Genomic DNA, 18,731 nt, shown 5'->3' with positions numbered 1-18,731 from the left:
TGAAGCTGGTCTTTTTCCTATATCTGGCTTCAGACACATTATGTATATTGTAGACTCTACAATATGTATTTGTCAAATGTATTTTTATTTTAAGCTCTACATTAATTTGCAAGTAAAATAAGGTTTCTATGTGTTATTTACAAATAAAATTAATGTCATATGAATAACGCACAATTTATTATATTACAAGACCAGATTCAGTCTTTTATGTTTCCAAAGTACACACAACGCATCACAAAATGTCTTGTTGCTAGAAATTGAAATGTTCAACATGAAATGAGAAATAAAGAAAGAGATCCACTATGTGTAACGCACAATATATTATATTAGAATAAAATTCACAAGTATGCACAATGCGTGGCAGAAAATCGTGTTGTAACAAATTTAAATATTAATAAATAAAGTGGGAAAATGTACAAAGAGATCTACTATTGGTAACGCATAATTTATTGTATTATAATTCCAGTTTCAGTCCTTTAAGTTTTCAAAAGTACGCACAATGCATGTCAGAAAGTCTTGTTGCAAGAAACCAAATGTCACAAATCCAAACTGACAGTTACAGGTTAGAAATGAACGAGCGGCATGAGTGACAGCCATATTACAATTCCGACCGACGAGCCTTGCCGTCTAATTCATTAGCTAATTAGCTAAGCTATATTAACTTAGCTATATTAGCTAAGTGTTGACTAGAGTCAGAATCAGAATGAGAAGAAAAATCTAGAATTTGTGACCGATTCATGACATGATATTACGATATCTCAGTTGTACATAGACCGATTTTATTGATTTTGGTTTTATTAGAAAGCTTATATGCGATTTACATTACAAAAATGCCTTTAGATTTAGAAACTACAGCAGCCGTGATGAGATATTAATGACAGAAGTTTCGGGTTAGGTTGGATTCGCAGTTTTACGAGTAAAAGATACGTAGCGCCAGCGCCAGTACACACGGTGGCGTATAATTTTTCATGTACTTGGCGTCGAGACGATACCGCGTCTCTAGATCTCATTTTCGCTCGCTAAGAGCGAATTATGTTTTTCGCTTCGTTCAGAAACAGCAGAAAGCGCCACCTCGTTTTCATTGGCCAGCCTTGTCTCTATGAGTATTACCATTTCCATGCAGAAAAATCTGCTGTAATACCGACCAGCCAAATCGGAGAGGTCGGTATTACAGCAGCTACTCTCTGCATAGAAATGGTTTTACCATTAGATATGCGGCAGCGGAGGAAAACTAGATGGAGGTGCTTGTTAATGCCATACAGTATAGCTTCTTCTCAACAGCATATACTGTATGCTTCCTCCTTGAGGGATTCTCAATGCTCAGCGTAGTAAGTAGTAGTATTCTGTTCCACGCTGCGTATTACGTTTGTGTAGTGCGGTCACACTTCACCATCGCGCGTGCATATACGAATAGGACCTATGGTGAGGGACCCTCGGCACCGCTGCGGCGCCCCGTAGAGTTGCTCCGCGCTATCGAAAATTTGGAAAACTTTAACAATTTTTTACGCGAAAACGGTTCGTCTCCGGCATGTGGCTCCTTTGAAGCTTTTTACCTACTCCTCGAGTAGAATTTTTTAAAATTAAAGAAAACTTTGATCTTAAATTTTGAGGTCATAATGGATTTTGCGGACGGTTTTTTTTGCAAATGTCCACCGATTCAGATGTGTACAATAACTCCTGAAAGTGATGACCAATCATTTTTATACACTCTGCGCACCCTGATTTCATTTGTAAAAATAAAGAAGTTTAATACAAATTACTTTTTGAGTTGATACTAATTGAATATAAAAACTGATACCTACATATCTTGAAAAATCCATTATTAATGTTTCCTATTTCCCATAAATATTTTAACAGAAACGTTTAAAAAATATTCGGATAATATGAAATTTATGTTTAAAAGATACGTATTGAATATTCGGGCAATGTTGAATAAATCTTGAAAATTAAGAAATTTAAAAAAAAATTAAATCAAATTTTATATTGTGTTTCATTTATTCATAGATTTTACTTTTATTACTTTATTTCTTGAGATTGGATTCCATTAAAACAAGTTATCTTAATTTTTTTTACCTCGGTGGGAATTTGAATATCAGATGAATATGTATTTTATATTTGGGAAGAAATATTCCATTCTAAATATTGAATAGATATTCATTTTATACTTAAAAAAAAGAATATTTTTTTCTAAATCTAGAATAAACATCATATGTATATTTAAATATTAAAATGAGATTCAATCTCTTTTATTGGATGAATCTGTATTCAATATTTTGTGCTACTAGAGTATGTGAACCTGACACCCAACTGTACAATTTTTTTTCATGTATCAATTGATGAAACTACAAACGAAATACTATCATTTTCCGTAAAAAAGTTAATTTTTCAAGTCAGGTCCCACGTTCACATAGCTTACAAGGAAACATCGCCTAGTGTCCCCCGAATTATTTAATCAAATTTTTTTCATATGTAAAGAAGGGTATGTAGAACAATCTCTGCATGTGAGAAGGCGCGAATTTCTTTCATTTTCGAGAAAAAAATTTTTAAAAATAGCTAAATTTCGATTGACGAGTGTCAACCGACTATAAGAGTCAGAGATATTATAGAAGCAGTGTGGCACGGTCGATAGAGTGCCATGTTCCGAAGACGATCTTTTTGCGCTGGAAGCGGTTACAATCCCGGTATGAGTGACTTATTTTTTTTTTACTTTTTTTCCGTTTGTATTATTTTTTGTTATGGAAACTACATTTTTATATATTGGGACTATATTTATACAATATTGTGCAACTTTTATATTTTTTTTCGCATTGAATAAGAAGTCAGAAAAAAGAAGTAAGAAAAAACAGAAAAGAAGAAAGAAAGAAAAGGATAAAAACGAAAGAAGAAAGAAGTTGTGCAATGTTTGATTAATATAATTAAATTGTTATTTACAATCTATAAGGACGTTAGTTTTTATAAAAGCTTGTAGAAACTCCTTTCACATCATGATTTCTTTTTCAAAGCGATAAAAAGCATAAAAATTGCACTATATTTTATAAAAATAATGTTAATATATAAAAAGGTAGTTTCCATAACAAAACATGATACAAACGGAAGAAAAAGAAAAAAAAAATAAGTGACTCCTACTGGGATCGAACCGCGTCCATGGCAAAGCTAGAGTTTTGAAGCGACGACGACAGTAGAAAGAAACAGTTCGATGAAGAAGGAAGAGAGACTGATAGTCGCGCTGGCAAATGTAAGGATACGGGATCGGGATGCTAAGCGCGATTTTGACCTCACTGAAATGGCAACAGTGTAGAGAGACGCTGTTGTGAGAACGGCAACATCGCAATTGTATCGACATCACGTTAGCAGTCGTCCTCAATAAGCGCCATCTCCTATTGATTGTCTGAACTAAATTTGTCACGTAACTTGGTCTGCATTATCGTCAAAATGGCGGAACTCGTCTTTGGGAATTTTTTTACGATTTTTCGCTTTTTGTTCTTATATTAGCATATTTTGGGTTGAATGAGGTCTCATTCGAAAGAGGAAGGTCCAACGAAGGATGCTCTGGTCATTATTTGAGTCACAAAATCCATTTAGTAACATGAAAATACTTCCATTCTACACATGTGTTTTGCTCGACTTTTGTTCAAATTTGGACGCTCATATTATTAAATATCAACACACTATCGTTCTATCATGATCAGAGCACCCTCCGTTGGACCTTCCTCTTTCGAATGAGCCCTCATTCGGTCTAAAATATGCTAATATAAGGACGAAAAGTGAAAAATCGCGAACCCCTTTTTAGGCCCACTTTTGCCGGTAATGTCACATCGCTGCATTACCCGTGTCTATTCCCTTAAAAGATAGTGGTTACAATGGAAGAGTAACTAGGAAGAAACCGTATGTGAATGAACGGCATCGAAAGGAGAGATTAAATTTTGCTAAAGAATTTGTTTTCAAGGAAGAAACATGGTGGAACGATATCATTTTTACCGACGAAAGTAAATTTAACATTTGTGGATCAGATGGACGAAGGATAGTGTGGCGTAAGAAAAATTAAGAATTTAAATTTAAAAATCTAAGGCCGACTGTAAAGCATGGAGGTGGCAGTGTGCTTTTCTGTGGTTGTATATCCACATTTTGGCTGGGCAAATTAGTTTTTATTGACAATATTATGAACAAAAATGTGTATTTGAACATATTAAAAAATAATTTATACAAAAGTGCTACACAAATGGGAATTTTAAACACATTTAAGTTTTACCAGGATAATGACCCGATACATAAGGCACGCACCGTGCAAGAATATTTACTGTACAATTGTACAAAAGTTTTACAACCACCACCTCAATCACCTGACCTCGATTATATCGAAAATGTGTGGAATGAACTAAAGTGACGTATTACGACAACAACAATATCTTCAAAAGAAATGTTGAAACATCGGTTAAAAGAAGAATGGGACAAAAGTTTCATTCCGGCAGCCGACGCGATCGGACGTATTTACTTCGAACCGCTGACGAGTGCCATAAACAGAGTGAGGAATCAGTGAGCGACATAAAGTGGTGTTGGTGCCACTAATCAGCCAATTATAAGCACACGACGTGGTGCACGCTACACCATCAATAAGGTCCAAAACAACAAGGAACCGTTTCCAATAAGAATTACCCGCAAAACGACATGAATCCAATACCTGTATCTGGTAAAAATCAAGACAGCCGAAATGATTCCACCGAACCTAAAACCTCATATGCAAACGTCACAAAATAAGAATACATCCCGACTCAGGACCAAGCAATAATCCTACAATCAGTAGACGGTATTACAATCAAAGAATATGCTAGAGCAATCGGGAACATAACAGGACCTAAAGCAATCAAATTCCTATCAAGAATATCTAACAACAGAATATGTATGTACCTGGATAGCAAACACACCGTCGAAAACCTATCACTGAACCACAAGTCGGTAATCATAAATAATGTAAACATAAAAATCAGACCGATGATACTTCCAGCTCAACGAATAATACTATTCGAAATAATACCCAAATCGAGAATATTCTGAAAGGTAATAATATTAAACTTCTCTCAAAAATCACTGCACTAAAAGCAGGAATCATTCATCCAGACCTGTCTCACATACTAAGTTTTAGAAGACAGGTCTATGTAGACCCAGAAGATGCTAAACGTATCCCAAATTCCTTCACAGTTACAATTGATAATAACACATATAGAATATTCTCCACGACAGAAAAACAAACATGCTTCAACTGCCAACAAGAAGGACATATTGCAAACCAATCCACAAACACTGCAAATCCAAATAAACCCAATTTGCACACTCACACACACACACAGATCCAAACCTATCCGCAAACCCTCCTATTACTGACCATGTACCTGTTACGAGCCAGGGCGATAGCGACGCGCGTGTGAGCCCTGCGAGTGGGTTGAATTCAAGAATCGAAGAAGATACGATTAGTCCTGTTTCTTTCAATGGATCCAAAGATTGAGGATGGAGTAAAAATCGCAGACGACTCTGACGCAAAGTCAGATAGCTGCTGGGAATTGGTATCTCCCAATTAAGGGTAACCGTAGGATCGGTATCTCCCGGTAAAGGGTAACCGTTGGGAAGGTTAGGTAAGGATTGAATCGTATCGTTGGAATATAATACGCGTCGTGGGTAAAGCCTCGCAACTATTAATTCTAAACAAATAATAACTCGAGCGGTAAAGTTATTATGTTGTGGAGTCGTTACACTGGTTAGGATTGCTTATTCCAATGGTGAAGGTTTAATAATGATTTAACAGACCTTTTAAGATTAACAAATGATTATATATTCAAAACTGAATAATTCTAATAATACAATTGTACAGTGTCGTGTTGTCGCGGTTAGTGTATGAATTTAATTACCTAATTGTTGCACGGTGTTAAACGGTGTGCAACGCACTGGCGATGTCGCTCCGGAAAGTAAAAATTGAGCGGGCTCGCTTCGGACACGCGACAGTCCTACGTCTTAGTAAGCTTGACGGCCCCTCCGCGCGGTCAGGGGAAGGTAATGTGCGTAGCCCTGGTCTGACCATGTACGGGGTGCAGCTCCTTGGTAACGTACCGCTCCGCTTCTGAGTGCTCGCTTCATTTACAGCGCTCTCAAGTTCGCCTTATTTTGCAATGAAAGCGTGATTGAAAAAATCTGAATTTCAGGGGACCTGTTAATAAAGCAATTGCGCGTCCGAATCCGCGAACAGCGTTGACATTGGGTTACCCGTTCACCCCACAGACGGGTCTGAACACGGGAGGTGAGTTTTCCAAAAAACGACATTTTCGTATTTTAATGCTATTCACGAGGGAAAAAGACATCAAAACTGTGTCACTCCAATGCCTTGGACCGTACCACATGTGTTCCACGCAACGAAACATCGTTCCAACCCTTACACTTGAGGTGAACCACCCCTGCTTAGCTCAGAGGGCAGTTTTCGAGAACAAACATGGTGAATTTCATCGCTCTTTGATGTCTGGAAGTCCTCCTTTACGAAGGGGGTTGAAAAGTCGCGAGCTGTTCCACCCCCTCAAGGGGTGGCTATGGGGTGCACGACATGAGTGATGGCATTTTCTGGATCAAGGGAGTCCAGAGAATGCATTGAGTCCAAAATCGAGACCGTCATCCAAAAATTGTGGTTTTTTTGGGGGGGGGGTAGGAGGGGGTTGTGAGGGGTGGGTTTGTCCAAAAGCGATTTCAAGGAGTGCATTTTGTAGGGGGCATCAAACAGAGTCGCCTCAAAGGTTTTTTTTATTTTTTCACCCCCTTCCGTCGCCCCTGGACCCTTCTGACGAGCCGTTTTTCTGCATTACCCCTTTAGGCGATGTGAATGAACCCTTTCTCATTAACCTTCGTCAATGCAACTTTGCACACACCCAGAGGACACTTCAAAACTAAACCTCACGAAGTTTCCCGAAAATCGGTTGAAAACTCTCGGAGTTATGGCGTTTTGAAATAGTGTCCCGATTTTTTTGACGGCTAGTGTATATGGTTAATGTTGATCGAAAGGGATCTGAAGCCCGATCTCACTGAAGCGCAACTCTGAAGACGATCGACGTGACTTTACCAAGTAACTCTTTCGTACTAATCCCCCGAGTAACGAAAATCATGGGTTTATATAACCCTAGATATTGGTGGGGAAAAAGGTGGAGTTAAAAGTATGAAATAATTTCTAGTCAATTTATATGAATACGCACTGGCTCTAGATATAATTGCTTAAAAGTATGGGAAAATGCAGTGAAAAGTATGAAATAATTTCTATTTGAACTCCATTATTATTCACCATCGTTTGATGAATTTGGTTAAATTATTAAATACATCATATTAAATGCAATGCAACTTTTTCGGAGGCTGCGCATAATGTAAAATTACTGTTCTAGCGAATTATTGAGGACTGTCTGGATTCCAAAAAGATCGTTATACGTCAACACGATTCGCCTGTCTCTCTCTCTCTCTCTCTCTTCTGTCTCTCTGACAATGTTGGCCACCACGGAGAACGACATGGTGTGGAGAGACGTAAACGCCTGGAAATTTTGGCGTCCAGATTGTTCTCCGAAGATGCGAAACGATAGAGCGTCACCGCTGACATACGTCACGTAATCGTCATCGACGCGTGCGAGAAATATGTTACGAAGCTCCGTGCTTCGTGTGTTTCGAACTGCGAGACTTCTTGACTTTCTTGTGATTCACCAGTTTCACATAAAAATCTTTGTTTCCTTTACACATCGGTATTTGCTTCGTCTGCGAACCGGAAAATATGTTACGTTAATTCTGTCAACTTGGAAAAATTCTGTTCGAACAAAGATACCGAACAACTACCTACAGTCAAAAATACCAAATTTGGTTTAACTATCTGTCCAAGGAACAAAAAATATGAACTGTAACTATTGCTATCATTATATATGGAATGAATCGGGATCGGAATCGGAATTAATTAATGAACCAAGAAAAAAAAATAGGAATTTTGCAATAACAATATTTATAAACAATATGAGAAATTCATAAATTTTTGCAAATGTGATCATCGCGAAAACCTGTACGGCAGCAAAATGTAAGGGATTTCATCGATTTCAGGCCAAACATACGTGAAATAGTACGCTTTTTGCGATAAAAAGTGATATAAAGTGGTAAAAAACAAAATAAGGACAAAGGTTGTGTTATGGGACCAAATGGCAAATGCTCTTCCAGATGCAAGAAGTTTCAATCTGATTGGTCCATCCGTCTCGGAGTAAGAAGCAAGACAATATTTTTCTGTTTAAAAAAAAAAACGGGTAAAAAATGACAAATCACAAAATTTATGCGATCTTTTATGCGATCAACTGGAAGAAATATTCGACAAGATGCAAGAGGTTTCACTCTGATTCATCAAACCGTCTCGGCATAATCGGTGAACAGACATTAAAAAAAAAGAAATATATATACATGTCGAATTGAGTAACCTCCTCCTTTTCGTAGTCGGTTAAAAATACCCCCGAAGCAACCGAACCCAAGAATGAACAAATGGAAACAGAAGAATTAAAAACAAATAAGACAAGTAATAAAAGAGCACTATCCATAACGTCCGAAGAAAGCATAAAAAACCCCGTAAAATTAAGTGATTTAGACTCCGGCTTCAAGGTCCCACTATCTCAAGAAAGTAAAGAATACCACAAAAAACGCTAACCAACCTCTAAAAACTCCAAACGCCCTCAATCACTAGCTTTCACGTTGGACAAAAACGATAAGATGCTCGAACCAGTAAAAAACTATATCAACGACAAAAAAAAATAACCAAATTTTAGACTACCTCAAATTGAGAAGTTCTTAGAAAATGCAATAGGGGCTCCCAACCCGAAGGAAATCGCCACACAATACACCTCCAATACTCTAGCATTAGCCGAATTGCTAGTAAGAATCCATCCCTTACTTAAAGCGCGGTCAATAAAAAATAGAATATACAAATTACACAAGAAAATAATTCATCACGTATCAAATCAATCAGCACTGAATTGGTCGTCAAAAGTGGACAGTGACCTATCGAGTTAAGAAAAAATCAAATATACTCACATAACTCACTAATAAATAGCTAGCCACATTATGAAAAAAAAATTATCCAGTGGAACGTAAACGGATATTTTGCTCATTACGAACAACTCAAAATCACTATTAAACAACACAATCCAGATATCCTATGTCTCCAAGAAACTAATTTCAAAAAGAAACATTCTCCATCGCTAAAAAATTACAATCTTTTCATAAAAAACAGGGAAAATTATAACTCCGTCAGCGTAGGAGTAGCTATTGCAACATTAAATAAATACTCAGCCACAGAAATTCCATTAAAAACAAACTTAGAAGCAATCGGAGTAACCATTTATTGCCCAAACAAAATCCACATCTGCAATATTTATTTACCAAATAGCCAAACTCTCCATCTCTAAGGCATACAAAATTTGATTCAACAAATCCCTTCACCCATAATCGTAACCGGAGACTTCAACAGCCACAATCCTCTGTGGGGGTCATCCAAGACTGACGCCCGCAGGAAGATAATTGAAAAATTACTACAAAACCCAAACTTATGTTTGTTAAACACTGGACACCAAACACATTTTAATGCAAGTACGGATCATCCAGCGATTTGTGATGCTGAACTAGCTCAACGTATAGAATGGAATGCGATAGACGACTACATGACAGCGATCATTTCCCACTCTCTGTAACCTACGAAGACAATATTACGTATTGCCAACCTCCGAAAACACCTAAGTGGAATTTTAACAAAATTGACTGGGAGATGTACCATAATCAGATCAACGAAACCCTTACTCCTAAAGCAACCGACAAAATTAACCCCAATAAAATCAATGATATAGTCAGCGACTTAGAATCAATTATCACCAACGCAGCAAAAAAGGCTTCAGGGCCAAGCGCTCTAACAATCCCCAAAAAACTAATAAAACGCACAACTCCCTGATGGAACAAAGAATGCGAATGTGCGTTAAAGAATAATCATCATGCTTTCAACAGGGTTAAGAAGAATCCTTCCACCGAAAATCCAATTGAATTCAAAAGATATCGTGCTAAATTCCGTAGGACAATCAAAGAAAGCAAAAAACAATCCTGGAATGAATATATCTCATCTATAACCAACCAAACTCCTGTTAAACAAGTGTGGCAAAAAATTAAACAGATAAACAACAGTAACTCATACCCTGTGATTCAATGCCTCAAAACAGATCAAAACCAAGTAGTGACTGATACAAAAGAAATCGCCAACACCCTCGCCAAGAAATTCAAATCTAATTCGAGTAATTGTATTACATACAGCCTTGCCGAATGATGCTCCACTTCAACAATTGCCAAACCTTTAGGAATGCGCATGAACCACGATTCGGAAATCGTGGCACTAAACCGAGTCGCGTGAACCGCGACTCAGCAAACGGGTATCAGCGATATTACGCTGTTACGCATAAGTCACCTGTCGAATCTAGAACTTGCTCCAGATTCGGGAAATGTGGCAATTAAGATCCCGAAATTACGTATTGCGCCAGGCAAGGATCTGGGGTTATATAAACCCGTGGTCACGACCACGGAGAGCTCTTTGTGTATTATTATTTTGGCAGTCAATACTCTGTAGTCGCGGACGGGTTAATCTCTCGCGTTAGTTTTATTTAGGTATCGTGTATCGTATCTCCAGCTGAGTAAAGAGTTCGCGTAAGTGAGAACATACGCACTAAAGATAGAGTCACCGCGGAGTTACCTACGAAAGTCCGACGTTTATTATTCGCCAATTATTAGAGTCCCGTGTCGCGAGTGTACAACCAGACCAGATCCTCGCCACAGCAGAGCCCGGGACAACCTGACAACGCCGCCGATAGCATAAGATCAACGATTGGTATTGTTAAAACCATCTTCAATTGTATAATTTATATTCTTGTTTGTATGTAATCCCAAACTCAGTTTTGTTTCATTATATTTGTTAATACTTAAACTTAATGACAATCATTATAGAATCCCAGAATTCCTTCTTTTCCAATTAAATACAGATAAGGTGAGCTTTAGCTCTTTAACTGAAGACAAGAATCCCTAAAGAAAGTCCCAAACTAATTGGGACGTAACAATTGTAATTACCCTGAAGAATTTCTCTCAAATATCAGTGAACGCGAAAATGAAATAAAAGAAAAACTTCTCAACTTCGGCGAAGAAGAAACAGACGCAGTAATAAACTCCAATATATCATTAAACGAATTAACCAACAGCCTCCTACTAACAAAAGACTCATCGCCTGGCCCTGACAACATTCCTCACAGATTACTAAAAAACCTACCTATGACCGGGAAAAGCTATCTACTCCGAATATACAACTGTACATGGATCCATAAAGTTTTCCCCGACAACTGGAGGAAAGCTATAGTAGTTCCAATCCTCAAACTCGATATAAACAAACTCAAACCAGACAGTTATCGCCTAATAGCCTTAACTAATAATATGTGTAAATTATTCGAAAAAATTGTAAACAGCAGACTCCGTTGGTACCTTGAAACTAATAACTTTCTGTCTCCAACCCAATGGGGATTTCGCCAATACCGCTCTACAACGGACGTACTCACCAATATGCATACAAATATATGCGACGCTTTTAAAAAAAATGAGTATCTTATCGCAATGTGTTTAGACATCGAGAAAGCGCACCACATGATTTGGAGACCGAAAATCGTCAACTCTCTCATAAAGTTAAACATAAATGGACACATGAAATCCTTTATTATCAGCTTCCTGTCGAATAGAACAATTCAAGTGAGGATTAATGACACGTTATCCGACCCAACGGAAATTCAAAATGGAGTTCCCTAAGACTCGATACTCAGCACTACACTATTTTTGCTTGGAATCAACGACATATCAAGCGGCATAAGACCTCCCGCAAGTACACATCTATTTGCCGACGATCTTACCCTAACATGCAGTGGAAAAAATATATCCACCCTAAAAGAAATGCTACAAACATCGATCGATAACCTACAAGAATGGTCCAATAAGTGCGGTTGTCACGTCCCGGATTTCAGATTTGAAAATCTGTCGCCCGTTTCGATCAAATGATGCTTGCCTTTTGTCCCACGCCCCTCTTAAACGACTCGCGTCAGGACGGGATCGTGATCCGTATTGAGTTTACTCTCGCGATTACTATTTATTAGAATATTTTAAGTTTTCGGAATTAAAATATTTTCGGTTTCCCACCGCGGGTCGTTTGGTGGAATGGTCCTCACAGCTTCACGTGCCCCGGGGATAGTTAGTGGGGTGAGCCTCCAAGGTATCGGTGCTGGAGTTGGTGCTGGGGTTGGTGCTGGTACTGATGCTGATGTTGGTGCTGATGTTGGTGCTGAGACTGATGCTGGTGCTGATGCTGCTGCTGGTGTTTTTAAAAGTTTGTTTTGCACCACTCGCGGCTTCGCTTCGCACCCGAGCGGAAGTTTTCCCGTTTGTGCTGGTCGCACGTAGTCTCTTAGCAACCGACGAATCTGCTCGCGTCTGCCCGACCGGTATTTTCGTACCTTTTCGGTATTTCTCATCTACTGAGAGGGAAAAATTGGAATTTATAATAGTTTTAATCGGGGATGAATCTCATGTCCCGTCAATCGTTATCAAGCCCGTGCAACCCTTTACGGCCGCTGGTTTTGCGTCTATTCCTTTCAAAGCCGGCTTCAACACCTCGACCCTGATCGGAATATCTGCTCTGCCTTGGATCGAAAAGAAGCCGCGTTAATCAAATCCGTGGCTACTGTTTGGGAAAACCGGCTTCGACCCTCGAACCCTTACAGCAAGCACGAAAGTGACTTGGAACCTGAGTACGATGACGGAAAAGAAACCCACGGCCGAGCAATGTTTCTATCTTTAAGATTTCTAAATGACCGGCTTCGACGCCTCGATCATAAATCAAAAGATAGTTGGTTTAACTATAATTCATTCCTTTTTCCCTCTCCGAACGCGTCGAATGATTAAAGAAAAAAAAGTAATTGCAACATTTGAATTTGTTAAATTACGTTACTGTTTATTAAGACCCGCGCATGGTCTTTTATTATAGCAATTACAATTAATTACAGTTTGAATAAAAAGATTCACTACCTTAGCTTTGCAATAAAACTCGATGTCTGATTCGACTCGACAAGGACTATAATTTTGGGTAACTCGTGACGACTATCTAGTACGACAATTATATGCTTGAAATTTCGAACGGCAACTAACCCGAGCCCCTGAACTTACTTATACCCCTAATTCGGGACCTTTGGTCCGTAGGAAGGAGAAAAATCATACCACGTGATTTATTAAAAATTCATGGGTGGTTGTTGATTTCTTCCCATGGCGTTAGCAATAACATCTTGCCCGAAATCATTCCTAGGTGTTTAGTCTACCCCTTATTGGTTTTTGGTGACTGACACCAACGATAGGCACTGCCGACGGTTCCTTAGCTGATGCTACGCTTGAATTCGTCGAAAAGATGCAAGGCCTCATTAGATCTGGCCGCCCACCGATGGGTGGTAACGAGTACTGAGAATTGTACGGGACCTGTAGCTGTGACTTAACATCTAGGAGAACCGTTGTATTCTCGTGCGTCGCGATAAAGCAACCGAATCCGCGGTTCACGATAGTAAATAAGTCGCGATCGTACCGTGGTCGTATCAGGGGCACATAATGTAGCAAGAAGTAGATTGCTCGCTCCGCACCCGTAGCTGTTATCGCTTAGGTTCTCTCTTACTTGCTAAACGCTTTTCAGTCTAAGATATAGGGTGACGTTCGAATATACAAATACTACATCTGTCTTCAACTCATTACAAGGAAAAAATATGTCCGTGGTTTGGACGGTCGATATGCGAACGTCACACGGTCTCAAATTCTCAGCCCAAAAAACTGAACGTATTATGTTTTCCAATAAAACCTACCAAGACACACCGACATTATTTATGAGGAGTAGTGAAATCAAATTCGTCGATAACATAAGACTCCTTGAACTAATCTTCGATAGGCGACTATCCTGGATCACCCACATAAAACACCTAAAATATTCTCGTCTGAAAAGGCTAAACATTATCAAGATAATAGCCAGTCACAATTGGGGCTCCGATAAAGAAATCCTCCTAAAAACTTACTGAGGTCTAATCAGGTCTAAGATTGATTACGACTGCACTATATACAATTTAGCAAAAGCACATATCCTAAAAATAATTGATCCCATTCACAATACAGCATTACGATTAGCCACGGGCTTATTTCACACATGCCCTATAAGTGGAGTGCTATTTGAAGCTGGCGAGATGTCACTTGAACAGAGAAGACAATTTTTAAGTATAAAGTATGCACTTAAAATGTCTTCCACTCCTAGTAATTCGACCTATTTACTACTTATTCAATAACAGATAGTAATTATATGCAAAAGAAACCAAAACTACCATCACCACTGTACGTTAGAATAAAAAACCGTTTCCCTTCAATTACAACACAACAAGCAATCATCATCGAACGTAAACAAGAAAATGTCCCCCCCTGGCATATCATAACCCCAAATGTAGATACAACCCTCGCTGACTGCAACAAGAAACTAATATCAAATCACGAACATAAGACCAAATTCCTTGAACTCAACAACAAATACTCATCCTGTAAGAAACTTTACACCGACGCATATAAATCTAACCAGGGAGTGAGATACGCCATGATTGCAGACAACAATGTTATTCAAAAACGTTTACCCATACAAACATCCATTCTCACCGCTGAAGCCTATGCAGTACATGACGCTCTCAAATACATATACACATTCGACTCTCAAGACCACGTAATCTACACCGGCTCCATGAGCGTCATCAAAACCTTAACAAACACCGCCAAGAGGAACAAAAACGAAATAATTAGAAACGTCTTAATACCTTACACGGAACTTGCCTCTACCAATAAGAAAATATTCATCGTATGGATCCCCTCGCATCAAGGAATATCTGGAAACAGACAGGCTGATTTTAAGGCCAAAGAAGCAACCACCCTCCAGACTGAACACCAACAAACCCCTATCCCAATACAAGAAATCATCCAGCACGAAAAAAAGAAAATCAACGAGGAACAGAACAACATCTGGAAGTCAAAACCGTCAAAAATCCATAACATAATCACCAATTTTTTCCAGAATATACCACGAAATCTCATGAGCAGGAAAGAAAAAATCGTTCTTTCCCGTCTGAGAACCGGCCATAGTAAAATAACTCACGAACATATCATAAAGAAAACAGACCCTCCCTTCTGCTGCGAAACCCCACTCACTGTACACCACCTTTTATATGACTGTCAAAAATTTTCCACTCAGCGCCGCAAATTCAGGATATACCCGAGTACTGCCCTCACCACCAAAGAACATATTAGAAATACCATTCAATTCCTTAACGAAACCAAACTCTTCCACAAAATATAAGTTAGTCCAGAATTCGTCGCTAATGACCTCGATGTCGATGCGACGTAAAACCTTAATTAAAAAAAAAAAAGAATGGGACAAAATAACTATTGAATATTTGAAAAAAGATCATTAGCAATATGCCACATCGTATAAAAGAAGTGATACAACAGAATGGCTACCCAACAAGATATTAAAACACATATTATTACAAAAATTAGTCTCAAACTACATAGTTTCTGAAACGTCCGAATATTAAAGTAACGCGAAAATCAGACAATGTTTTGTTTAAATCGTGTTATTTAACAACTACAGTAAGTTATGTAAATTATTGTTTTTTGCTTGTTTTGTTAGAAACGAAGTTATGATGTGATAATGTAAAAATCTCATAGTATCCGAATATTAAAGTTACTCACTGTAGTTATCTGCATTAGTTTCGATATATTGCGGGACACCCAATATATATTATATATAAACGAAAGATGGATTTATACGGTCGGTGCCATAGGACCTGCTGCTGTGGGGGAGAAGACAATGCGGCATAAATCACGAACGGCAGCAGGACGCCAGCCGCCGTGCTGATCGGTCGATACACTCTGATACACGCTCCACGAACTAATTGCCTGTTGTGTCTATTGGAGGGTAGAAATCGCGGTCTGATTGCTATGAGAATTGAGGAAGGAAGTCGTGTACCTCTAGTCTGACGATGTACCGAGACTGGATAATCATCTAGTATGGAGGTACGTCTACCCGATCGAACAATGTTCACCTTCGTAACAAACGAAGTAGGAAACCATACGTGATCAATTTATCCGGAAATATTGCTTAATTTTGCTCGGTGTATTACATATATGACTATGATGACATATCACCCAACCTTGAATGGCATACCGAAGCACCGCTCGTTTACAATCTGCGGAACTATTGACTTACGTAGGACTATCAATATCACTGGTCGCGAGTCTATCGCACAGGAATTTGCGTAGTTGTTCATAAAATACTGTGAAACTTCTGCTTTCTTAAATCAGATGTTTGACGTCACATCAACTGCAGTGTGAGTAATCAGCGGCTCAAATGAAATTTTAGGTTAGGTAACCAGAGAAGTTCTGTCGATTTTGTATGTCGGGAAAGAAATCTGTAAAACGTATAGAAAAAAACCAATTTATTCATTAAAATAATCACCTTCGCATGCAATAACTTTTGCTTAATAGGAAAGACGATTACAAATTCTGTTTTTATAGAAATTATAATTTCCGATTAAAAAATAGTAATGCAAGGTTTTTTTTCTACTGACACTTTGTTTCGGATGTGTTGATTCAGCAAACCGTTATCTAGGCTTTTAAAAACATGATAATCCGAAGGTCTAATATCAGAAGAATAAGGAAGGTGCATGAGAAGTTCCTATTCAAATGATCTAATCTCAAGGTTAAATTTTCCAAGCACGTTTAATTGAGTTTAGAGCATACATTTTCGAGAATTATGTATACTGTTATGCCACTTCTTTTCCATTGTTTTGTATATCAATAGATGCTGAAATATGTCTTTCTTTAAATATCGCTGGAACTGTGTCACATCCGCATAAACTATAAAGGGTTAAGCGCTCCACAGACTGCGCTGACGTGACGTGGGCCAACGTCACATCAGGCTCCATGGGTCCACATAAGACATGAAGCGGAGTCAGATAAACGCCATTAAAAAATGAAAATACTAATCTCCGCAATTTTTATCAGAACATTACGAAAACAACATCAAACGATTCCTGATGTTTTTGGGATGATAATGATACCACACATGACACAATTTGGACAATAATTAACGGAATTATATGAAAAATCTGATTGCATAATTGAAAAGTTATTTCGTTAAAAATAGTTTGATTTACGCGATGTGAGATATCATTTTAATCGAGAAATCACCAAGGATCCAATGCCATCACGTTCACGTGGATTCGATGAAGAATAAAGAATTCGATTTTATGAAAAATTGATGAGTCGATGGCCCGTTCAATCCCAGACCCTTGAGCGACCCCAGATAGGCGCTTGGCCGAGAACAAAAGACGCGGAGTTCATCGTAAAATGATGAACTGCTGTACATAAAATGTTTATATTTTTCATCAGATTGTCGGGAAAATAATATCAATGGATTCCTTATGTTTTTCCGATAAAAATGATATCAAACATCACATAATTCGGATATTTTTTACCTGAAGAAGCAGCGAATACGTCAGCTTGTACTGCAAACATCACTCATCAAATCACTAACACCTTTTTTTGTCAAACGGACAATAATATAAGAAATAATCTTACCTCATAGGAAACTGATTGAGCAATAAGATGCTTTGATCATAATACAGAATAATTTGAATTAGAAGCTCAACTACTTTGTATAAAAAGGGTTAGCTCCTAAACATATAGAATAATATTCTAAATTTTAATGTATATAAATTTACAGAAAGAAGAATAACTAATCGAATCAATTTCGTTAAAATTAAAATAAATATTGGTATAAATAAGTAAATAATTATATAAATTAATTTGTTCAATAAAAAAAATTCCTTATTCAATAATTTTACAAGATCTGGTAATAATGCAGTTAAACATAAATTATTTCATACTTTTCACTGCATTTTGTCGTACTTTTAAGCAATTATATTTAGAGCTGCTCATATAAATTAATGGTCACATAAGTTCATATAAATTAACTAGTAATTCTTTTAATACTCTTTAGTGCAGTTTTAATGTTTTTGAAATTAGTTTATCGATCAAAAATGGAAAACAGAATTCTAGAAAACACCTGGTCTCCTGACGCCTTCCAACGCTCACGGAAAATCTATTAGGTTTGATGTGCTCCTGACGTGTCAGAACGCATATTTCTTCAGATAGCATCAGCCCATGTCACGTCAGGGTAATGTGAACGTCTTCACGCGAAACTCTATGTTAGAATTTTAACTACACTGTGTACCGTTAGATGGCGCTAGCCCACGTCTTCCCATGCACGTCAGCGTAATGTGAACGTCGGCACGCAAAACCCTCTGTTAGAATTTCATACCACGCATCTTATGACGTGGGCCCACGCCTCGTTAGAGCAGTCTGTGGGACGCTTTATTCGGCCCATGTAAGTTGGCAGCATTGACTCCAACGCTGCTGTCTTTTGGATTCCCCGTCGTTCTTCTTCTGTTCTCGTGGCGTTGTTTTCGCTGTACGCATTTTTCTTATTCACCATGATCAAGTAGTATATATGTTCGATTTACCTTATTCATTTATTATATTAGTTATGTGTATTCTTT

General features: G+C 38.1%; 1 protein-coding gene across 1 annotated transcript in view; it reads left to right on the top strand.

Moving 5' to 3' along the window:
- Window positions 1-18,731, top strand: part of LOC128889223 (uncharacterized) — a 240,123-nt gene that overhangs the window by 210,299 nt on the left and 11,093 nt on the right. Inside the window, exon 2 of the mRNA XM_054146674.1 lies at window positions 13,787-16,185. Coding sequence (XP_054002649.1) covers window positions 14,432-15,466 — 1,035 coding nt within the window. The 5' untranslated portion in view covers window positions 13,787-14,431 and the 3' untranslated portion in view covers window positions 15,467-16,185. The remainder of the gene's footprint in view (window positions 1-13,786; window positions 16,186-18,731) is intronic.

This window comes from Hylaeus anthracinus, unplaced genomic scaffold (assembly GCF_026225885.1).
Source record: "Hylaeus anthracinus isolate JK02 unplaced genomic scaffold, UHH_iyHylAnth1.0_haploid 11997, whole genome shotgun sequence".
Classification (NCBI taxonomy): Eukaryota; Metazoa; Arthropoda; class Insecta; order Hymenoptera; family Colletidae; genus Hylaeus; species Hylaeus anthracinus.
Note: the sequence above shows the minus strand (reverse complement) of the source record. Positions and strands in the feature narration are given on the sequence as shown.